Source organism: Vanessa cardui, chromosome 11 (genome assembly GCF_905220365.1).
Source record: "Vanessa cardui chromosome 11, ilVanCard2.1, whole genome shotgun sequence".
Lineage (NCBI taxonomy): Eukaryota > Metazoa > Arthropoda > Insecta > Lepidoptera > Nymphalidae > Vanessa > Vanessa cardui.
Genome location: NC_061133.1, coordinates 442,761 through 469,140, shown reverse-complemented (window position 1 = coordinate 469,140; position 26,380 = coordinate 442,761). Strand labels below are relative to the sequence as shown.

Sequence of the window (26,380 nt, the reverse complement as noted above, 5' to 3'; positions counted from 1 at the left end):
CAAATTTTCCAGCTACACGTGGATACCGACAACAGCTTAAGGAACAGGCCTGCCGTCCTTGGAGTTGCACCAGCCGCTATCTGGGCACACTCAACCAGGAACCTGGAGCTGTTCACTCTTAATATTTCCATTCAAGAAGTCCACGTGGTGGGTAAATCCGATTAAAAAAAAAACCTCCTGTAATACGAAATATACAGGTTCAATAAGTTAAGCAAATAAGCAAATGATAAATACCTTTAACAAGAGATGTAAGCACGAATTTACCTTCTGGAGGTTCAAAGTCCTGCTTACACAAATTGACGATCCCAACTCCGGAGAACCATTTCAAAGGGTCACTGGAAACCACAATTTACACATGACTACGACTTATCGAATTGCAAACCAATGCATTTAATCAAAAACAAGAATAAAGACTTACAATTTTTTACGAGTCGGTAAACATGATATAAAGTTCTGTCAAACTTCAAAACTTCATTGTTAATATAAATTCTGAAAAGATAACTGCTATTAAAGCACTGAATACTAAACAACCACAAATTAAGAAACTCAACTATTAAGACAACTCACCGATATATTCACTATATCGAATTAAAAGTTTGGATTCGGTGCGAAGCCGATAGTTCCAAAATTCAAAAAGAACGAAATCGAAAGTTCACGAACCTTTGAAAGGTTAGCGAGTGTGACCAGTATCACTACCAACATACCCTTAATGAAAAAGGAATTATATCCATAATTAAATCAAGGAAATAATTTTGGAATAATTATTAAAATTAAGAAAAGCCAAATATGAGGCAAAGTAAATTTATCATAACTAGACTCCGACACCTACATCGAAGAACTAATCTTTAAACTGGAAGACAGCTATTAAATTAATCTGAAACGATGTGAAATGACCTCTAATAAAATTCAACAAACGAATTAGATGATTAAAATCTTATTTTAATAATTGTTTGAATGCACCTTTAAAATAAATGTAATTTATTTTATTAATTAAAATTTTAGAAAATGCCAAGTTGAAGCGTTATACTAGCAACACCGACATAAATTAAGTGGGAAATGGGTCAATGGCACGGAATTTAGCGCATTGACACTTTTTTGACGTTTTATATAATTATAAAAAAAAGTTAAAATTATGAAAATAATTTTTAATGTAACAACATGAAAAAAACTATCTTCCTACCATGTCTATCCGTCTATTGGCCGAAAAAGGAAGACCGTCTTGTTAAATCAAAGGAACGTCATAAGAAACAGCGCCCTTGCCCGCAAAGGGCTCTTTTTATAATAAACTGCCTCATCGTATCCGTGTCTGTAAATCAAACGCCAGCAGCTCCTGTACGCAACGTGAACACTCGATCGGGGACATGTATTATTAATATCTAGACGTTACAAACTTATGATTTATTGACACACGCCGCGTTTCTCGAGTCTAATCAAGTGTTAATTTACGACGAAACGCGAAGCGAATGCCGTTTTTATTACTACCTTTATAATATATTTTACGACTTTCTTAATAGGCTTCACTCTGCCAGTTAAAATAACAGACTTTAAATAATTAATTAACTGCCTTCGCACGCGTATAATTCAAGTTTCAATCAGCGAATTGTTTTTTTATTTGCCTTGGGAAAGTAAAAGAGTAGAACAACAACTACTGTAAATCAAAATATACTTTGATCAACTAGATTACAGCATATTTTAATTTTACAGACTCATATAAAATGTAAAGCTACCACTGGTTAATCGTGCGCATTTTTGGTCACATGCAATCTTGTCATTACAACACTAAACATTAAAGATTACTGTATATAAGTACTGTTCATGTAGCGTTAGGCTCTATCTGTATAAAGTATACTTAAATAAACTGAATATCTTACAAACATATAATAGGTGCAACATAATTGTAATGTATGTATAATTACTATAATTTGATAAAAATATTACTAAAACTTTTATTCGTTTTAAAATTTGAAGTTGGTAGTGATGATCTCATTATATAGAAACAGAATACGTTAACTACATTAAATTGTATATTTTAAACATAAATATATTATAAAGATTATAATCGCTGTAATAATATTAGCCACACTTAAAAATCAGGTCTCTTTGGAGCAAACAATTTGAAGTCACAAAAAACAGCACTTTACAAAGGAATTTATTATCATTAAGAATACCCTAATGAGGCGGTGCATTCCTTCGTTTTATAAAATGCTTGTTGTGTGTAGAAAGTATGTGTATCGCATGACTGAATCGTTTGATCGTGATCCAAAACAACGGGGTAACTGAGCAATTTCACTGGGAAGGCTCAAAATGAAGGCAGAGCCAGAAACCGGTCCGACAAAGCGTCGAACTGACTTTTTGTATTTCCTTTTTTCTTTCACATAATCATAGCCCGCCATGCGAGCGATCCCGCGTCGGAAGAATACACAATTATTCGCAGCCATTCGGATGTGTTCAGATGACTCGATAAGAGAGTTGCTTCATATTTATCTAACCAAGTATCATTAGTCGATACCGAAAAACAGGCGTGACCGTCGGTTTATCTTATAAATTTAAAAAAAATACTTATTCGCATTAATACGAAAATAATGCAGTTAAATATAATAATTGTTGGTCTTTACTCTATAAAAGCACCGATACGTAAGTAGAGTAGATTTTTTTTAATGCGAATGGTGAACAGATATAATAATAACCTGATGGTCAAAGGTCACCTACCTCCATAGACATAAACGCTGTAAGATATATTAAACATGCCTTACATCGATAATGCGCCGGCAACGAAACTAAGGTACTATGTGCCCTATGCCTGTAATTAAACTGGCTCACTGAACCTTCAAGCCGGAAGACAATAATAATGATAATAAACTGTCAGGCCTACCACCAAGGATAAATAATAGTTTTGATTCCAATTTCAAAAATAGAAACTGTTGAGGATATATTTCTTTCAAGTGTAAATGCATTCTACAACCTGCCTTTGCCTTAAATGAATTCTATTATTTTATTTATTAAAAATAAGAGTTTCACTGAGACATGGAAACAATTTTATATACGAATTAAAAGTTTCCCATCTATATCATTACATAGAGCGTGATATGTCATTTTTATAAGCAGGCAAAAACCATACAAGAATCATGCTTTCGATCTTTGTAGAGATTATATTATGTCTCATAAATGCATGCAGTGTTGTTGCAGTTTTAAGTGTAAAGAAACATGCATATGTCGCCTATGATTTGGTCTCATTTATATCGACTAATTCAAGAGCATGGCGAATCAACTCGGAGGCAACTTTTTAGAAGATAAGTCTGCTATTACATTCTTCTGACTACAGCGAACTACTGGCAGCTAACTCTATCTGCTAAGGTCAAAAACTTTGCTAACGCCTAACAGTATCCTGAGACGTATAAATATGAACGACAAAATGTAAACAGCCCCTTATACACGAGCTGCGTCTGCTGGAATTTAATTAGACACAAAGTCAATGCATAATTCATTAAGTTAAAAAGACCGCAATTACAAGCTTTGGTTTGTTAGGTAGATCATAAGATAACGATGAATATATTATTATATTATCTGTTATCCGCTTTCAAATTTATGGTGAAGTAATATACTTTTTAAAGATGTTTATTATATAACATTATGTTCGTAAAAAAGAGGCCTAACTCGAAGAAAATAAAAAACGATTCCGACAAATTAACAGCACGGAAGGAAAATTTTTAAACTTGAACGAAGTTCGATTTTTGACAAAATAATTGAGTGTTTTTTTCATTTTGGATATAGATACATAAATTTAATAAATACTCGTGTTTCTGGAAATTTCTGTAAAAATACTCTTAATTACTGTTTTAGACAATTATACTACAATACTATTAAATAGATGCTGTGCCGCATCAAATCATTGTGCAGACTTAACTTAGATAATTAATATATACGTCATTTCCTTAATCATTACCACTAAGTCATTTGCGTTTTAAGAATACAGTCGAATAACATATACATACAAGTCGAATAATGTATATTAAGGCCCTTTATAATTTGTTCGTTTTGATTGCTCTGAGAGTGAGTTATAAAGCACATCCTAATGACACACGCATTGCGACGGGAACAAACCTCGTGTTTTTTCTTTAAATTAGGAGCTCCTATTCCTCTTACATGATTTTTAAAACAAGATGCTTTACTTAAAATGAAATCACGACGGATAAAAACATTTTGCTATGGAGCTTTTGAATCCATCTAGATTTAAGACCCGCATAGACCATGGCTGATTTGCTGCTTTTAGTGAGCATTGCAGTGCACTCAGGGCAGAGTTTCACATGACTGTTGAGTTTTTCTAGCAAGATAATAGGAAAATAGCAGAAATACAATAGAAATACAGTTGTAGCGTCTGGCAGTAACAAGCCAAGGCCAATATTTCAATCCAAATACAGTTTTAATTCATAGTTATCATAATAGCTCCTCTATTTGTGCAATAATCAATCGAAACGCTTGTTGTAATCGCTTGGATCGATTTCTATCGGTAATCCATCAATTATTGATTTCTTATGATTACCACTTTATATTATCTACTATGAAAGTTCTAATAAGGAATTATAGTGTATTATACCGAAATTAAGAATAATTTTGTTACCTGCCTATTATTTCACAGTAAAAAAACCGTTACAATATTTAACTTAAATAACTTTGTTGTAATGCATTTACATATTCATAAAGTTCAATATCAATGTACTAAAAACAAAAAAAAAAACATAAAAAATGTTGTAACCTCAACTCTACACTTACGTATAGCGGAATCCATGAAACAACACCTAACGCCTGTTCATTTCCTTCTCTGACTTTGTTTAGATTCTGGACAGTTACGCTTGTAAGGAAAAGAAGGCACCAGGTATTCACCCCAATATTGCCTACATCTAACTACTAATCTTCATCACAACCCGAATTTCAATGGAGACTTATAATATTTGATATAACATATACGATCGACTGTTATGAAGCCGTACAATAAATGAGATGTTGATTAAATCAGCAATTAACATCAAAATCTTTTAGCGATAAATAACTTATTAGTTGCGATAATTAACGATGTTTTTCCATACAAAATATTATCTAAGAAACTGCAATTATAACCCTTTATAACATTAACTGGTGTAATAAAGTTAAGGCTATCTGTTATCTAGAATGCACACGGTGGCTATTATTCCTGTAAGACAAGCTGTGAAGTTGACAGATCACTTCATCGGCTTATGAGTTATTGCTTGTCTTAGATATTGCACCTGTCAATCAAGAACTACCTCATCACGCTCACTGGGAAAATTAAGACATATTATGATAACTATTATAAGTTTACCTGTGTTTTTATTGTTTTAATTACGGACTATCTGATTGGTAATTATTTTCAATAAGTATAATCACTTTTGGAATTTGGACATATTTTGACCTGTGCAACACAATGTTATAAAATAACACATCGATAGCCGCCTTTTATATAACACCTAAAGTCGAGTCATATATACTTTGTTATAATATTTTACTTAAATAATTGAAGAAGTATACTGGTTAAGATTCACAGGTTATAGTGTCCGAAGCAGCTAAGCGTGACCAGCGCGCAGGTGCAGGAGGGCAAGGGCCGCAGCGCTTGAGCGTGAAACAAGCCATTGTTGAAGAGCTCCCACGGTACCTACGTTTAAGCCCTAGGCGAAACGATACTCCTTATGCCCCGTTGCGCCATAGTTTGTTTTAAATTTTAACCAAAGTATGGTGATGTATAAACTACAATATGACTTTTTCCGTTATAAATATCTATCATGACTATCGTATAAAGTACTTAGGAGCTTTTGTTTGTTATATTTATCTTAACGCTTGTGCGCATGTACTAAATAGTACATGTATGCGGTATATACATACAAGTATATACCACATGCTTTACAGAATATGTAAAACAAAAGGAGTCAGCTAATAAAATAAACATGAGAAAGTAAATTGACTTTTAGAGAGAATTATCGTATCAAAAACCTGAATAAATATTTACCAAACCGAATGATACACGGAACGCAGGCCTCATACTTCCATGTCAACTCATTATAATATTGATTTTGCTTCGTTTCATAACAATTGGCTTAAAAATAGTTCAGATAATGAAATTAGACGCACATTTAAAGCTTGTTGACATGATAAGTCATGTTTTTCATAATGCCTGCTTGGGAGTGGGCAGGGCGCATTACGGCGGGAGCACAAACTCGATACGCCTGTTACGGTGGCCGTCAAGCGACACTCGCTTGCCCCTTACGGCACACCTAGGCCGCACTCTGCGAGCAATTTGTCTCGTGTCAAGTTTTTATACAGTTTTTTTCATAAAAACAATCTGTTTGTTTATTGTATCACGTGTATCGTATTTACTCTTGTAAGCGCTATAAAGTACACACGTATACACTTGACTTTGTCCGCTGCAGAGTAAGTTTTGTGTTTTAATTATAGATAACTAACGACCAACCCCGGCTGCGCACGGTTGGAATTACTATTGATACTAAATATACTGTAGAATGTCTTACAATGTTCACAGTTTTTCAGTCATTCTGTCAGCCAGTCTCTACTATATTGTGCATATATTATACCCATAAATCTTCCACTTGAATCAATGTATCTATTTAATCCGTTACGTAATTTTAAAGATCTAAGCATACAGAGGGACAGCCAGCGGTAAGCAACTTTGTTTTATACTATGTAATAAATTGATGATCATTCACACCACAAGTGACCGCGTCACATCCAGCGTCTACTTCCAATTCTTATTAACAGACGTCTTTTTGATATTTATTATGTAATCAGCTGTATTACTGTCATTAAAGTTTGCATCAGTTAACAGTACGGAACATAATAATATCCAAGTGTGAACAATTCGTAAGATCGTTCTATCCGTTATGAAAACACATCATCAGTGCAATCATTGATAACTACAGCGAGAATCGTGAGATGACGACTTGTTGTTGATTTGCTGATTACAAACACATTCGACGAGCAAAAGTAGAAATTCGAACAAAAAGCAATTCTGCAATGCTCGACTAGGAATTATGTAAGATAAGTCACGATACTATATGATACAATATTTAAACAGCTTTCTTTTTCTTATAACGTATCGTATGCTTAATGTAATTATAATTACAACAAAACATTTAGACTGCTATCTCTTAAATCCGTAGTCAGAGTCAGGCAGCCGTAGTCAGAGTCAGCCAACACCAATACCGAGCGTAAGTTTTTGTTTATGTACTGACTGATTCCCATGGCAGGTCTCCTTTGTACTAATTGCATTTATATTTTGATACTGTATCATTATTATTATATAATAGTTACATAGAGGGTTACTTGAAAGTTACACACAGGTTTATTTGACGACCTGCGATGCGATCAGTTCCTATTTATTTGTTAACTAACCTCAAAGTTTGGAGTAGTTGAGTATTGACATTTTTATTTTGTTTGAAAGCCCCATATTGTGACAAAGTTACATATAATTAAGTGGTTTCGAGGTCAATGACTCGTTGAAGATAATGACTAGTTATTTTGAATGTATATTCATTGTGACAACACGTTCGTTATCTGTATCGCCTGGGTAGGTAAATGCCTACTTAATAAAATCATTTGTTAGAAAAGAAAACCTTCTTCACAAGAGTCCATACGATAAGTTTTCAATCGATACAAGATCATAATTAAAAGAAGATCCATTTAGATTTTACCCCATACGTTAAATACCTAAGAAAATATGTTAAATAAAATTGTATATTATGTTTGAATAAAAATAACACGGATAAAGCACTGCGATTAGGTATCAATACGCGTACTTCCTCCCTTAATTCATTAACCCCACAATAACTTCCCGGCCAGTAATTAAGACATTACGATTGATCGCTGAAATGTATAAATTTCAAGTCGTCGAGTTTAGTAATATAAGCCAATAATTAACACTAGTTAGAACATCCGCTTACTCATTAGAGTAAGCAGCGAGCAAGCTTCGAGGCTATACATCATTCCGCTAACGGCATTTGAATACCCGTTTTATCTAAAATGGACAAAATATGTATCTATCTGTGTAAAGATATTCAAGCGATTTAAAGCTTCTGTTATTATTAAAACGTGATTTACTTTGCTTTATATTACTTGCAACTGTTATTACTTAAAAAGCAGATATTTTTATTTTCATGTTTATTTTCATCTTTTTGTGGGTAATGCCATACATATATAATTATATGTATCCGATGAAATAAGTAACAACCCAATTAATAACAAAACACTATTGATTTTATATACCAGTACATTGATTTCTTGTAGCGAACTTAACTTCGACAAATGAAATGATTGCTATAATCTGGAAATTTCAAATCGAAAAAAATATTATTTGAATGACTATTATTTTAAAATGTTATTGTTTAGTAGTATTTAAATGTATATATAAATGTTAATTTAATTATTTATGGCACCGCTCCCACATATTATTTACATTTGGTCCTCTGCCCAAAGGTTGCTTGGAAGAGATCGCTGCTGTAGCGATAAGGTCGTTCGTTGCATCCAATACGACTGTACATTCCGTGATTTATTTTATACCCATATAAATATTTTGTTAATTGAAGTGCAATAAAGTATGCATTAAATAAATATTTACTTTTATACTAAATATTGTAATACATAACTTTTAATTCGTATTATGTTACGTTACAAATTCGTTATAATCTAAACTGACTTTTGTTATTGAATTATAAATTCAAGTCAAGCGAATAGCGAACAATAAATGCAGAATTTAGATATTAGGGGAGCCTTTGAAACTTGTTTGAATATGAAACCCTTTGAAATATAAAATGTTAATTCATCAAGTAGCAAAGTATAAATCAAACAACAATAGAGCCGAGACATACGGCTGGAGTGTTTAACGACTATATTATTCAACTTAACACGTGAAGAGATTTGTTGCAAATAAATTGCCAACAACGCGGTGTCAAGTAACGCTGTCGCTGGGATAGACTCCAGTGATAATGTTTGCGTATATTACGGAACAATAACACATTCCCTCAGTACAAACACTCTTTTTTATCCATTTTAATATTAAGTGACTTCCATGATCTAGTTCGCAAAAAACATTAATAGTTTCATTTTGTTTAAAAGTTGAATAAAGTAAATTGAATATATAATCTAACATACTGCACTCGTTACCTGTAGACAGGTAAAAGAAAATAATAAGTTATTTTGCACTTTTACCAGCATTATTACTTATAAAATTAATTAATAATAAACACTAAAAACATAATTCTTAAACGTATTTGTTTAAAAAATATTTAAATATCCAAACTGTAATTTCTAAATAGGTACAATGATCAAAACATACAAGCATACTTTGTAATAATACCCGTTGCTCTTTTTTTATTCTTAGCTATAAAAATTTAATATTTTTTGTGCTATTGTCATAAACAAAATTAAAAAAAAAACAGTAGTAGGCAACGCAGAGGTATGACAATGGTTTTAACGAATCTTCACGGTAGGTACGTCAATAAAGCCCGGTGTGCGCTATGGCCGGCTCATCTCGCTCTATATTGCATTATTGATATGAAACGCGATCAAAGTCTATTGTCGAAGTCCATCAAAGTTTGGAGCGGGACCCCTCGGTGGGGGAGCGACCTCGTTACATGCTCTTGAACTGGTGCACAATAAACTACTCATAACTTGTGGTACAATTTAAAAGCAGATCGGAATAAATATAATGTAATTTATATGACTTAGTATCTATGGATATGAAGTTTATAGAACATTTATTTTAGTAACAAAAATATATGTGTAATATAATGTATGTTTTTTATTCCACTTAATTAAAAAAGAAATACTACGACATTTTAGAGTTCAATGTTTACTACATTGACCTGTTACTTAATTTTTAGATTGTATCTCTGGGGCATTACACCAATTATTCTATCACCAGAAAAACACCCCAAAAAAATGCAAAGTATCGAAATCGTTAGCTAAATGAAAATCGCTTCTGACTTGTAGCGTATCGAGCGTTTCGTAATAATGTGATAGTTACAATATTTATATCGGGTTGTAAACGTCACTCCAGTTTATTTGTCGAATCGATCCTCATATTTCATTAGCCTTACCCATTATCAAAGCACAAAGCATGTTTTGTATATTCTCAATACGTTTTTTCTGTTTAAGAATGTTTATTTTATGATAATCCATTAACGTTTTGAATGACCCCTGTATAAATATATTATAATAAATTAAAAAAGATTATGTAAATATAATTTTCTAATTTTATTTATTGAGTATGCAAAATCAAGCTTTTATACTATAAAGTTGCCATTTCCTAAATACCTTTGGTTTAATTTATTCATAACACCAATATAAACGAAAAACGACCGATGATAACCTTTTGTTATAAGATAGACGCCGTCTGCCATTTTACATATTTACGTTTTTGAAAATTTAGAAAAACAGGTCAAGTTCAACTTCAATGGACCTAACTCGAAAAGTTCCGTACCATTATGTAACAAAAAGTACAACAAAATAAATGTTGTTATAGCGGCAACAGAAATATATCAACTGTAAAAAACATTCAACTGTATAACTATAATGGGTAATAAGATACAGCCTGGTATAAGTAATAAGCCCGTGGATACGGAACCCTAAACATGTTGTTTATTTTTAAGCTGGTTGAAGATGATATAAAAAAACTTAACTTCCCAATGTATTCGCACTTCGTTGGTTGCAAGAAAGCATTGGTGCCTCTCTGGCTGTGCGTGTGCTCTTTGTGTTAAAAAAAAGAAAAAATATGGTTTATGTAAAAACCATAAACAATCAGTTATGCTTACGTTGAGCAACTTAAGGAAAATCTACTACTCATGAAACTCGATCTAAATTTAGTTAGGAGTTTTACTAAATCCAAAGCAAGAACAACAAAATCGTATTTGTAATCTCCATTACAAATGGATTTGTCACATTTTGCCACTCGGATAAAAATAAGACATTATTCTTATATATACCTCATGACTAAAATTATTTTAAATATTATCGAAAGCTATTTCTATGTATTTTTATTAGTATCCCAGTCAAAGGCAATTTACGCGCGATTGTCAGACACGGCATTGTTCGTCTGCGCCCGCGCATGCTACCGCGCAAATTACCATAGACGATTGCGTATTGTTCCCCTCTGACCGTGCGCCATTGTTTACGCAACACGGTGAAATGAAAAATGAACTAATGGATAGCCCTTCCGATGTACGAATTTATTGTAAAGCCAATCGTAATTACGAGCAAGAAGCGAACCCAACAATACAAAACGAAAGATATCGCCCATTTAGGCCAGTGATTGCGTAATTTTAACTGATCCAAAGTGTAAGTTAATTTTGGAAACTTGTAAACAAGTATAATTTTATTTTGTTGCGAGCAAGGTACTCCGGTATCTTCATATACGGTCACCATCGATATAAAAATATGGGAAATAGTCCTTGCAATAATATTACATGAACATATTTCGATGAATATTCAAATTAAGAAGAATATTAAAATAGTATAATTTTTTAAGTGTTTATGTAAATTGATTAAAACATGACAGTTGAATATCGAAACAATTTAATTCCGACTGGTAATTTACTGGAAAGCGCCGCATATATCAGTGGAGTCATATTATAAAGTTGTACGTCGAGTTATATATTATATTACATAACGTAAACATTTTATCTAGATTTATATTCTACTAATGCCAGGAGGTGTCATATTATCGGCTGTCAAGGGTAGAGTAGAGTGTTTATTAAACCTCCTTGAACAAAGTCAATCAACTATCAACACTGTGAGCGCATCTTGTCAAGAGAATGAGTACGTCAGATGGCTTATTATACACAAATATTGCTTTTTCTGGTCTCAAAATCCTATATATGATATATTAAATAATATATTTAACATTTTAGATTTCACAAACTTTGCTTTCTCGGTCTTATTTTGAAGAGAAAGGGTAGAAGAGAATTACCCTTTAACCGATGATCGATTAGATTCAAACCCCGTTAAGTTAGATTGACAATTGAATTAAACAAAACATAATCTTTACATATTTTGAAATCAAATTACATGCATTTAAACTTTAAAAAACCGTTACCTTCTCCGTCGCGTCGGGTACCCAAAATTTAAAGATAAAAAAATAATTACTCCGACTGCCGTCACAGATACAATCAACGGTTTTCTAACGCGTCCGTTGAGAAGGGTGTGTGATTTTAAATATTACACCACAATTAATCTCCGTTCTTCAAAATCATACCCTATTGTGTGATATGTAGGTCGTTTTTTAAACAAATCACGATCATAGAAATTATTAAAAAAAACAGGATGTGATCCACAAGCGACCGTTTTGTAAAGGGAAAGGAGTACGTTATAATTAACATTATAATATATCTCGACTCGTAGAGAAAGTAATTAGTAAACATTATTTATTCGAATATTCTAAGTTTTTGGTATAAGAAATGTTTGATTATGATGACAGTATGAAGACTCTACGTAGAGAGAGGGCACAAGTGATACATAAGATTTCAACGCGTGATAACCGTTAAAAATATAGCTCGAGATATTGAATACACCTGCGCGGATACGCGGCTTGGTGGCTCCATCGTCGCACGTGACTTGTCACACAATGCATTTCCACAGTATGTAAATATCGCGTGTTAATGAAATAACTGACCGATTCATTTTAATTGTTACAAGAGAATTCTGAAAGTCATATGAATGACTTTATATGAATGACTCTGACGAAAAAACAAACTCAAGACGAAAAAAATGCGAAAGTAAGAATATATTTGTTGTAGTTTAAAACCACCTTATAACGAGAGTTATATTGAACTGCGGCAAGACATAACATAAATGAGATAATTATGGTAATCATCCTTTTCCATTGTTTGAAAAATAACGTTTGATCTCAGCTACATCATTTGGCAACGCACAGTTTAAATTTAAATATAAAATACAGTCACAAAAATCTCTAAGTCGAGTGAACGTTAGTGATCAAATATTTAAATTCTACCATCACGTGATTAAAAGGATAATTTTGTAAAAATTAACTCGACTCGAATAAACTAATTCGACTCAATTCAGCAAATGAGATTACTGCTACATCACACTTAAAACCAAAATCCTGGAAAATATAACCCGGATAATGGCATTTGTGAGATAGATAGTTTTTGCAGATACTCACAACAGTAGAAAATTATTTTAACTCATAAAAACTTCAAATGTCAAAAACGTCAAGATCTTATACTTTAAAGCTTGTTATCGTTTTGTAGACCAAGTAACGTTTATTTATCTTTTTACTGGAGAAATAATAAAATAAAAATAAAAATTGTTATTGTCATACTTAATAAAAAAAACTCCGAACGGTAACCCAGCTTTTAATTAAAGTCTCCGAAAACGTTTCTCCGTGTTAGTTATTGCCATTTTTTTGCACAGCAAACAGTTTCTTTTCTTTACGATATTCGCCATCTGCCGCATTCCCGGGTGTCATAGCGTGACGAGTTTAATATAGATGATATTATAAAGAAAATAGATCATTGCTGGAAGATTTGTACATAATCTACTTATGTTTATGTAAAACTATTTCTAATGTTTTAAATTCGCGCCTCATATATTTAAGCCAGAGCAAGCTGTTTTTTTTTACTCAATAAGAAAAATAAACAAAAATATATATTTGCACTTCTAATTTTAAGATATTACGACGAGATATAAATAATTTGCTACGGTAACAGCCAACAGATTGCTGTTTATTGTAAGTTAAATAAAATAAATATAAACACGAGTTTAAAGAAGATATCAGTTTGTAAAAAATATGTTTATAGAACCACAATAATTCAATAGTGATTTTAAAAACAAAAGATAAAATAAAAAGTTTTTTTATCATAGTCAGTAAACAGACATCAGAATTAAACCGCGTAAGTTATCGGGGGAGCTGTAAACGGCTTGTGAAATTTAATTAAATCTTGTTTTCATTACAAATTCAAACAAGAACAATGTATTAAACAGTGAACGTTCTCAGATTCTTATTTAAACTGTTGTATCTCTCGATCTGATCCTAAAAACTCTTAACTGATTTTCAAGAGATCGCATCTTGACTGCGTAATTGTACTAGAAGATTAAACAGCAAGTAATTATATACTAATTAATGTTTTTAATTATAAGGCTTTTAGGTTATTCTTTACCAAAGGCTGTAAAATATTTGTCTTTTCGGAGAATATTTTGTTATTCAATTATTTCGTGGGAATAAGTTGATCTGTTGTCAAATGTTTTGTTATTTGAAACGTTAACATTTTTACTGACTTTTACCTAATGTATAATATGTATGATCTGATCCTAAAAACTCTTAACTGATTTTCAAGAGATCGCATCTTGACTGCGTAATTGTACTAGAAGATTAAACAGCAAGTAATTATATACTAATTAATGTTTTTAATTATAAGGCTTTTAGGTTATTCTTTACCAAAGGCTCTAAAATATTTGTCTTATCGGAGAATATTTTGTTATTCAATTATTTCGTGAGAATAAGTTGATCTGTTGTCAAATGTTTTATTATTTGAAACGTTAACATTTTTACTGACTTTTACCTAATGTATAATATGTTGTTTTATAGTATATAAAGTCCGAGTGCAGGTCTACACTGTACAGGCAGCGTATAGACTTACTCATAGACACTATTTAACATTCTAAATTTCATATTATAGTGTTTTTATAAACTTAAATATTTCTTTGATCTAATTTTTTGTTTATATTAACATCTCCACAGACTATATCTTATATATTTTTCGAGTTTTATTTTACTGTGTTTATTCGCTCCGTTAATCACGAATCTAAATATAAAATTTACATATATAATTTCATTTATTATACATTGGGCAGTGTATTATTATATCAAACGAACATTTGTTTTTCTCTTTTACGTAGAATCTCTGTGCGACAGCCTCGATATCCGAGGCGTCGAGTTTTGTGCGGATTAAACAGCTCAATTTTAAGTAAGCTTCTCAAAACCCATGACATAAATTTCAATAAATAATTTTGATTTTTATCTAATTTAGTATATAAATACTTAAAACGAAACATTATTTAAATAAAATGACGATACAAAAGTGCTTTTAAAACCATACTTGAAATATATTTATTTTGATTTTGATTGTATCTATAAAATAAAACTATAAAAATAGTTTGTTTATTTCAAAGAAAGCAATTAAAGCACATCTTAAAACGTCATTTTCATTGAATAATAAAAAGACGAATCTTAGATCTCAGATTTTAAACAATAACATTAAAGTTATTCTCTAACTCACAAGGTTAAATAATTGAAAAATGATTCTCACAACTCACGTGTTTAACCGTGTCGTATTCTTTATGGAAGGTTTCAAAACAGCATAACCGAACGCTACACCATCCGTGGGACCGAAGAATGTGTACGAATTAAAACATATGACGCAATTGTTGTAGGTATTTGTTTATAAAAAAATAAGATAATTAACAATTATGACATTGAGTTGGTAATTACATGCAGTTAAATTATCGCTGTTTAATTTAAATGTAATGTAACACCCTCAATATTACATGTTATAAAATAATCTTGTTTGCTTTTATGTTTTATTTTCTATGTTATAATGACGTCTATTTAATTATTATTAACTATTAAGAAACGATAAAAACATATATGTTGTAGGTTGAGAAGGTTTTGTATACGTACACTTTTAATTTAATTTGTTTTAGAAATATCTCTTTTAATTTTTAACCAATAGAATCCTTTTATGAAAAATCCAAAATTATCTCTGTTCAAAATAGAACAAGAATGTATATCAATGGATTAATTAGTATACCAGACGAGCGTCGTGAGTAGACAACGGTGAAAATACATAATTGATGAACAAAAAATGATAGCGTTTAACTATCGTTGCGTATAACGAAGTCGTGCCCAGCGCTGCGCAGGCGCATCGCCACTTTCCCTAGCTCTCGTTTGAACGATCTTTAAGATGAGTGTATATCTTATAAAGATCTAGTTTAATATAGTTTAAAAAAACATGTGATTTTTCCATACAGATTGTTTTCATTGTTTTCAAAGTATATAAACACATAAACATGAAGAGAAGTGAATACACTTTACTTTTAGCGACTGCAGCTACTAAAAAATTTACGCTTTTGGTTCACGAAATATTAGACTTGTTAAGTAATTTTTTGATTCAACCGTAATAAAAATGTAAACATAAAATTGCCATATACCTAATTAAGTTTCTCATTTCCATTAAAATCAATTAAAAACTAATGCACACATTGTAAAAACAAATGAACGTATATAAATTAAAATTTTATAAATATTGTTCTAGTAAAAATAAATAGTTATAACAATTAAATAGTTATACAGTTTTACTAAAATATATATTTTTTATATACCTCTTTAAAAAAAATCCTTCAAACGTCCGCAACTTTAACCAAACACATCACTTAAAGTAAATCACATTCAAGCACACAAAAGCAAATTTTCGCGTCCCTGAAAAAGTTGGCACTGGCAGACACGATCGTGAACGGAGGAGGTCGCGGGCAAACTGCCGAGAGCCGACTGCCGGGCGGCCGTCGTGTGTCGGCGCGCGGCCCGCCGTGCTCTACGGAGCGCATCGGACCCGGCAGCGGGCTTTGTTGTTGTCATTAGTCGAGGAGATTCAACTTTCAATAATTTATTGCTTTAATCTATACTGCTTTTGCACAATACGCTACTATCAATATCAACAGACAAAATGAAAAACAAGATACGAAATCTAGGGAATAAAACTTTATATTCTGTCTGTATTTTATAATACTTTCGCATGTCATAAATTTAAAAATGTAACAAAATGATTATTATAGAAGTACCTACTATTATTGTGCTTAATACAACAATGTGTACTTTTATAGGTGTATATTTAAGCGTCTTGAAGAAGCTCCTAGCTTATTTAATTTGACCCCGCAGTGGTGAGGGCGCGCAGCGGCCATGCGCGTGCGTCGTTCGTTTTTCTCGCGTCCGCGGACGTACCGTCGCAGAATTTTAAAGCCCTTTTTGCATTCCCTGTATTAAAAATTCGGGATATTTTCTCCGTAAGTTTTACCAGCTATTTATTTTAATTAAATTTAAAGGCCTGATAACTGAAATGACTTTGTTATTTAAATATATTTGATATTATGTATAAGAGATACTGGTATTTTTTATATCTATATCTACAAAAAATATTGGGAATGCGGTATTGCACAAGAAGTATAGTAGGTACGTAGCTTCATGATTTAATGGAAGAAGAAATTATATGCCCAGTTTGTAACCACCATAAGACGAATAAAATTACGATTAACATCAACAAACGCTAATAGTTAGACTATTAGCCACAGATTCATTATGTGTAATATCTGACAAATAGCTTTATTGTATATAATATATACTTATTCAATCTCTGATAAAAAAATGTATGTATATATGTAGTCTATGGAAATTTATCAGGCATATTTGCTTTCGACTTTTTACCGAATGACTTTCGTTTAAAATTAATTATAGACAAAGGTAGTCCGACATTATCTCTTTTGAGGGATACTCGTATTAAGGAGGCAAATAATAACAGCAATGTAACGCTGTATGTATAAAATATCATATATAATTTGTTTCTTACTGTTTACTGAAGTATTTCCTGCCCCAGCGGAATCTATTAAATGCTATATTCATACGTCATAGATAATTTTAAACAACACAGTACTAACCCAAAAGATAAAAATACAGAAAACTAATCTCAGTAAAATGTTCGTTTCTTAAAAATCGTAATATAGGTATGTATTATTTGCTTTCGACGGCATCGTGCCCTGTACAATACTACTTATTATACGGATCTGATGACTGATACGATTATTAGCGTGAAAAAAATACGATAAAAAGACTATCATTGGAGTCTGTGGGGCGTGAAATTAGTACCACAGGTTACTCGAGTCGAGATGATTCATTGCGAAGGGTACACCACGTGTAGGATTCGTATTTTAAAAACTTAGTTGATTATTACTTTTATCGGTACTACATATATCTTACACATATAAATATTCTAGACATGGGTAATTAACTTTGAGTGTATTGGTTCCCTGGTTTCAATTAGACTAAATAGGTAAGTAAATAACTAGATTACAGTTAGTTACAGTCACAAGGTACATATTGATAGCGTATTATATGTGTGTGTCTTCAGTAACGGACGCAGTTGATCACTTACCATCAAATAAAATCTTACTCGTCTGGTATACAAAAATAAATGAATAAAAATAATTATTTAAGTATGATTAAATAAATTTAAACGAAAATAAATAAACTTTTTCATGTTACATTCTAACAATAACTTCATTCAATAGATCAATGGGATGGATGATACTCATTACGGATAATAATCGTTAAAATAACAACTTGACTCGATAAATCTCGTCCACCTGCGCCGACTCTTGATTCTAACGATCTACGAGTAAAAAGTGACACATCACGCGTCTTGTTCGTTGTTAAATCTTAAGCAAATTTATATCTATTTAAAATGGAGTTTCTTATCCAAATAAATAACTAAAAAGCTATTGAAATTGGCCCTAAGCAAGAAGATTTCTTAATATATTTTATCATAACTCTACTAAGGAAAAAGTCAAAACTGGAATTTGGTTTACGTTTTGCGTATACATACTTACATAAGCAAAAATACCTCTAATGAAAAATATATATCTTTCTTGAAAAAGCAAATACAACAAAGATCTATTATACAGATTAGAATTTAAATGTCTTGAAACCCATAAAGAATTGGAGGCCCCTAAAAATAATTAATTGTTTTTGTTCCACATGCTTCTGTAAACACTATGCTAGATAGACAGAAAGAATAATATTACTTGTATTTTATTTCAGATCACAGGCCCGGGTCTGTACCCTCGGAGTTCCCCTAAATACGGCCCTGAATCTATATATAAAAAGACAAAAAAATCATAGTCGAACAATCGAATTTCGATTACTGGACAAAAAATATGGTAAACTTAAATTAATGATGTCGTCTTACCACGCATCGCAATCGAATGTAAGTATTTAAAAGTGTTTATGTATTTAAATTTAATCATTCCCTATAATCTCTCGATTTAACACAAAGGACACTTTCTTGTCGATTTCCGCTTAAATGGAAGGAAATTGATTAGTGTGACGACGAGGCGCTTGCGCCGGCGCCGCCGGAGCTACTTCGTCACACTCTTATTGCGTCCGCGCATCAGAGCTGAACATGTTTGCATCTAGTTTGCAACTGCGTCTCTGCTTGATACCGAGTAATTAACAGTACTATATTTAATAACAAATCAGAATATTTGTTTCTCTTAATTATTTCAAAGGTGTATGTAACCACTTATATAATTGGAAACATGTGATTGTATCTTACAAAGAGGTAAAAATTGTTTGTTTCAGGTAATCTTCAAAACTGATAATACAATTTGAAAACGTTTTGACTCGTAAACAGCTACATTATTCTTAGTATATATATTAATATAGTATAAATTCTATAATTTTCTTTTTAATAAATTGGTCACAAATGAAACCGAAACATCGATCATACCAGTTCGATGGGACGATGCAATTGTATTGTTATTGTTGTCGAAAAAATACCGTGTCAAAAAAAATATATAAAAAAATACTTTATTTTCCTAATAATAAGACTAATATTTTGTCAATTCGAAAAAGTCACAAGTTTGAATTTGAAACACAATTAGGTAATAATTATGTTTAAAAGTTATTTTGCCACAGATATTATATTAAAAGGAAGGTTACTCGTATTCTACAATAAACAATAACCAAGCAAAAATGTGAGATAAACGGTTTTGTTGAGGTTTCCTTTGTATTATGTTAATTTTATTTTATAATTTACATAATCGCGCTGTTAAGATTAAATACCTGTAGCTGTAGGAGCCTCGCTTAGGATTTCTTCGTATCTGTGTGTAAAAATAATATCTCTTACTAAGAATTTAGCAATTTATTTTCATAAGTCAATTTTATTTATAGTTTGATACGACTCTTAGACATAAGGCAACTTATATCAAGATTATAAACAAACAATATTATATTAATAAAAAATAAATAGATTATAATAAACAAACTTGTTTTGTACATTGAGTTAGATTTTCAGAGCTAGGTATTTTTGTTGCATTTGTTCTCAATTACAATGACAATTATAACTAAGTAAAATATTATTTTTTTGCTGAAAACAAAGCAATATTATGCTGAACAAAAGGTTCTTCCTTATTCTTTTTAAATAACTTTACAGTTTATCTCAATATTTAATGACATAATATGACAACTAATTTTTGTAAGTGCTGTAACACCAGCACTCTCACCAAAACATCAGATAGAGGATTCCCCAAACGTCCGCGTTAAAATAGATCCATCAAATTCAACCCGTTGGTGTCGAACAAAAAACAGAGCATCAAGATCAGTGAATAAACTAATGTAGCAAATATTAGGTTATTTACTACTCTTGATGCTAAAAAATATAAAGATAATTATTATATTCATTTTGGGGAAATATCACGAAGACAAAAATGTATTGTAACACTTATACACCAAATACCAATTATTCGGGTTGAAAGCATGCGTAAGATGATGATACACGATACAAGATTTAGATGATAAAAAAGCGTGGGATTAATACCTGTTGACTTCCAGGCAGGATATATTACCTAATTTAAATAATTGTATTAACTAACATGACTTTGTATTTTTTTAAATGTTGAAAAAGAGTAACTACTGACTTTCTTGCCGGTTCTTCTCGGTAAAATCTACTTTCCGAACCGGTGGTAGCTTCACTTAATTGTTAAATGACGACTCAAAAGTGCTTCTAAAAGCCCACTTGAATAAGTTTATTTTGATTTTGTTATATGATATTATTTTCATGGGCAAAGTCTTGTGATAATCAACTGTTTATTAAAAATGTCTAATTAAAACTAATTGCTATGTTGATGAGTGAAACTTCACATAACTGAATGCTATGAATCGTGCGTGTCATCAAGAATTATTCATTCTTAGTAACTACTTATCACTAATTTGAATGTGAAAATATGTTACAGTAGTTTCGCCTTTTCCTGGGTGCTGTAATAAATTAATTACTATGAATAAATATATTAAACCTACATATGTAATATAAAACGCATATACACATTTTTTTTATTTACAGCGTTTGGTAATGTTCGAAAATATCGGAAGGCCGTTAACATCACTAACATTCGTTCTTGGTTGCTGGTATATGCTCTTAATATAGTTTACAATGCGGTCCCAACATGATTTCCGAAAGAATATCCAAATTTCTTTAAATAAAAATTAGGTATATAAATTCGTGCGATAGAAACAAAGGATGGATTTTATCGTTATTGATTCACATTTTTCAATTATGTATTTATTCAAAATAAAGGGCTGAGGGTGCGAATGTAAAATATATTCTTAGTAGCGTATAAGCTGTAATTGAATATACTGTTTTATTTTCCTTACACTATAACTCGGTATTAATTGACACTCGTATCGCAGTTGCAGGCCCACTGTGAGCCGTATTTACGAGCGATAGACGCTGTGGCATTATAAACATTTTTCATTCCGTAAATTACGTAAACACGTTTACGCCGCGTACTGTACCACTATTGCATAAACACTTGATAAATATCACAATTGAGGGTTTGTTATTAATTTCAGAGTCAATGCACCTGACTTGATTAAATTGATAAGTTTATATAAATTATCTATGAATTAAGAAATCAATATTATTTTCTATATAATATGTTAAATTAATATTTACAAAATCATAACACTTCTTATCACTATAGGTATATATAGTAGCTCCGTCCGTTCGTCTCAAGATCGTTATCGTAATATAAGAAGGCTATCTCGTGGTTTTCACAGATAAAGATACAAACATTTACCAAGCAATTATCGATCTTAAATATATCTTCAAAGTCTTGAAATTATAAGCATAAAAATGAAAGTTGCATACCAATAGACTTTACAATTTTGGAATGAAACTGAAACAAACAAACCAAACTGATTACATCAGTAATATATAGAACGACAAAATATTAAAATATAATAAAAGTGCAGTTCTAAGAATATATTTGTATACGGTCGGTAGTCGGAGAAAGTAAACACCTAAGTCATTATTCATGTTCGACAAATATTATATTCAGGTAGGCCGCACTAAAAATTGCAAAAAAAACATGAAAGTAAAGTATCGTAGTTCGGCCACCGCATCGCTGACCGCCACTATTAAAATAACAATAGCTTAACCGTAGCTTTTGCGAAAGTTTTAATTTTCCGATATGTCTAAATATATTGATTTAAATTGTATAGTGTATAAATACGTATACAAAAAAGCTTCGCAAATAGTTCGTTATTTTTGACCAAAATATAAAAGAAAAATTTAATACTGTAAGTTACCCTTAGAAGATGCATAAATACTATCGCGACATTATTAAACAACTTTTTTTTCAAGTCTTACAGTTCGTGCCAGACATTATATCCATGTAACAATAGGTACTTAATGAACAAATATCATCATCACTTTTGCAGATTTATATAATATGACCATCTGGTCATAGGCGCCATATATAATTTGGAAGAAATTATGGATGAATTTTGTAAGCAGGCGCTGTGGTTCGTCAGTTTACTTTCCGGAAAACCACAAACTCTTTTTTTTAACAAAGATAATACAAAGTTCATCTGAACGATTTCAGGAAGGTATATGACCTTACATCATCGTATACCTAAGTTAAACAATCCACGTACTTAATAAGGAAATAACTGACAGAGAGCTGACTTGGCTGACTACGAGTTTATCAGTTTAGCCAATCAGAACATCTACTCCAAATTATTTTAAAAATCTTTACTGTATATAAAAAAAAAACACCGAGAAGAAAAAAGCAAAAAACTCCGTAGTTTCAATTAAAGAAATATTTGTTGTAATTAATATTTTCAGCCACAAAAATAATAAATGCATCTTCTTTTTATTCATATTTAAATAATGTAACAATTTCTATCACCTAGTTCGTAAATAGAGAAAGATATAAGTAATGTATGCACATTGCATTGTACATACGATATGCGCAGAATACGGAACCCCACCACTACACATTACGCACTGCTCAGTGATCAGTCTGCGTCTGCGCACATCAGTGAGACACAATCTGTCATCTTTATGGTTATGCGCGCGTCTCGCTCCGTCGCCACTAATCATAAATTTTATAAAACTCATATTATCACAATATCGTAATTTGACCACTCGGTCGCAGTTCGTTAACTTGCCGTTCTGAGAAAATGATTCGTGTTGTTGATTCCGTTAGTTGAAACATTAAATGATGAGATATATATTTAGAGAATACGCATAGCGCAATTAAGTAATATTTATTGAAGTGATACCCACCTAATGTACCTACTTATAAAGTGACTCAAGACGAAGGCTCAAATTTGTTAAATTCCGAGTCCATTTATACTATTCTATCTACACTGATAGTAATATTATAAATGTTAAAGTAACTCTAACGAATTTGATGAAATTTGGTGTAAAGCAAACTTGAACATTTAGTAAGTACACAGATGTAGTACATTATGTCTAAAATTGTAACTTAGTACTAATTTGTTGAACATCGTTCGTGAAGATTTTTCACAAGAAAGATTCATCATTCGTTAGATTGTTGTTTTATCATTTTTTATTGTTCTACGAAGGTCTCCCACCTGCGATTTAGTTCCGTGGTATTTCGATACAATTCGACTATCAATATGACCAGCCTAGCATCTAGCACAAAGCCCAAAGACCAAAATATTTAGGGGCAGCATAAGGGTATCGCAAGAGGCACTAATAAAATCGAATCATATAACAAAAAAAAAACTTTTATTACTTTATACACTTATGGTAACATTGCCAGGAACTGTGAACTATCTGTTTTCTTTATGTCGACTTTTGTCTTTAGAAGTGTGCTTCCCCAGCTTCCCGGAGCGTTCGTGACCGTAATCGTAATATCGTCTGTGCTCAGTTTTCTCTTCTCTTCTATATTCATCTTTTCTGTCTCGATGTCTTTCTCTGTGATTATCGCTTCGTCTCTCTCGGTCTCGGTTCTTTGAGTTGCGGTCCTCACTATGAGAATCGTTATTCTTTTCCCATCTCTTTTTATCATCATATCTAGTAGATCTTCTGTCTCTCTCCTTTGAATACGACGACCGTTCTCGGTCACTTCTAACTTCGGAGTGTCTACCGTCCTTGTTACTGAACTTAACGGCACTGTCTCGTACGTAATGCTCCCGATCTTTGAAGTTTTCCCTCACGTTTCCAGGCTTATACTTATCAACGTTTCGTGCGTGTTTGTCTTCATGCCTGTTCGTATCATTTCGTGACTTGCTACTAGTTTTCTCAGCTGTTTGCTCAATTTTAACTTCCGCATTTGAACCTGTATACATTTCCATCTGTGAATAAAAAAACAAAAATAAATAAAATACATATTTTTGAATTCATTCGTTCATTCATATCATTCAATATCTTACTCTCAAATTCAGCTATTTTTAAAAAGAGTCACGTAACAATATTTAATATTCATTAAATTGAACACACTTGTATTTAAAACTATTAAATGCAGTATGATAAATGTGTATGTATATGCGCTGCGACCTGCGCGGCGATGAGGTCGCGCAGCGCGTGCGAGTGGTTGCGCGCGCGCGGCGCCACGCGGTAGCGCGCGCGCCGGCGCCGCATGTCGCGCAGCTCGGCCAGCACCTCCAGCCGGGACTTCTGCTTGCTCTCCGACGGGCCACAACTACGGACATCAATATTATGAACAATTTAAATACTACACAGTAAAAATACACCCACATTTAAATATTGTGTATTTGCAAACATTTAAGACTTGGCAAACTCGTTTGGTATTCAATTAATAAAAAAATTTTAGCCACACTTGCAATTTTAACTTTATCCCAAGTAGCTCGATAGGTTGCTTTGACTTTGGAAAGTCAGAATCAAATGTAAAGCTCAATAACATATATACCTGGGTAGTGCGAGATCGGAGAGGTCGTGAAATGATGGCATGGTATTAACGACTGCATCGTGAATGGCTCTTCGTTCATCTGTTGTGAATGTTGTAGTGATCCGATCCAAAGTCAGTGGCTGAGACACTATACTTCCGTTACCTTTGTTGATGAGTTAAGTTTGCATTAAAGTTAAATTAATTTAAATTTAAAAGGTATTTAATTAAAATAATTTATAAGTTATTATTTATATTGTCAACCAGAATTTATACCAAGAATATAAAACTTATTTTAAAATATGTTTCAAGCATATTCCAAATATTATGACTGTTATCTTATTAAAAAAGGATACATTATGTCAAGAACACTTTCAAACTGCTAAATACTGTAAGTACAAAAAAACTGTTTATTCATAATATAATCGCAGATGAATAAAAACATTATTTAATACTATTTCATACAACACATATATTCTTACCTCTTTTAAACAATGGATCCTTTTCTGATGCTGAATCTATTATCTGTTTTATTTCATCAGAAGCTGAAAATAATATTACGGAATAAGTTTTTTTATTTTTAATTTGAGGACTTGTTATGAATGGGACTTGCATGTTTGTTTGACTAAAATCTTTAAATAATATATAACACATTTCTAGATATGCAAATAAATATCAATTATTTAACACAGTATATTGTATGTTAAAAAAAATGTAAATTAAATATTAATTGTAATGTTAATAACTTACTTAATTTTACTAGAGTCTTAGCACATGGTTCCAAAGGCTCGGGCAAAAAGACACTTGTATGATACCCTTCACATTTCAGAAAACATTTCTCTTCATGTTCCTTTTGTTTTCTTAGTGGTATTCTATGATTTGTATCAAACTTGCATGTAACCAGTGGATCTGCCTTGGAAATGAAAGTCAAAAAACATTAATAAAAAAGTTCGAACTAACATTAATAAAATAAAAATGAATAAATGCTTCATTTTAATTTTAACGTAAATTAAACTTTCGTTTTAATTTTATAAAAACACAAACCTCCATTAACTTGTCTTTATCCCACTGTAGATTTTGAAGTATCATACTAACTTCTTCATCAACTTCTTTTATAAAATCTCGTAGTTGTGACAAATACTCTTGTCGTGATTCCATCTTTTTTTATATTATTAAAAGTATACAGATCTGCGAAAAAGAAAATATTTAAAATATAAAAGTCAGCGTCCTGTGTCAACTGTTATAATCCTGTACAGCTGATAATAATTATACATCAATTTGACAGTAAACGTTCAACACATGGTATTGACGTTTAATGCGATGTTCCGTTTAAAAATGTGAACCAAATAAGAACGTACTCAAT

At 31.7% G+C, this 26,380-nt stretch overlaps 2 protein-coding genes across 2 annotated transcripts in view; both read right to left on the bottom strand.

Moving 5' to 3' along the window:
- The window catches only part of LOC124533569, a 61,619-nt gene extending 45,016 nt beyond the window's left edge, over window positions 1-16,603 (bottom strand). Inside the window, exon 1 of the mRNA XM_047108939.1 lies at window positions 16,417-16,603. The gene's annotated coding sequence lies outside the window, so the exon portion shown is untranslated. The remainder of the gene's footprint in view (window positions 1-16,416) is intronic.
- A 7,277-nt stretch (window positions 16,604-23,880) lies between these two features.
- LOC124533579 (U11/U12 small nuclear ribonucleoprotein 48 kDa protein-like) lies at window positions 23,881-26,336 on the bottom strand. Its single transcript, XM_047108953.1, has 6 exons — window positions 26,062-26,336; window positions 25,768-25,930; window positions 25,500-25,562; window positions 25,042-25,183; window positions 24,669-24,813; window positions 23,881-24,466 (listed from the first exon to the last, which is right to left on the bottom strand). The coding sequence occupies exons 1-6, from the start codon at window positions 26,173-26,175 to the stop codon at window positions 23,942-23,944; spliced, it is 1,152 nt and encodes a 383-aa protein (XP_046964909.1). The 5' UTR covers window positions 26,176-26,336; the 3' UTR covers window positions 23,881-23,941.
- Window positions 26,337-26,380: the final 44 nt, after the last annotated feature.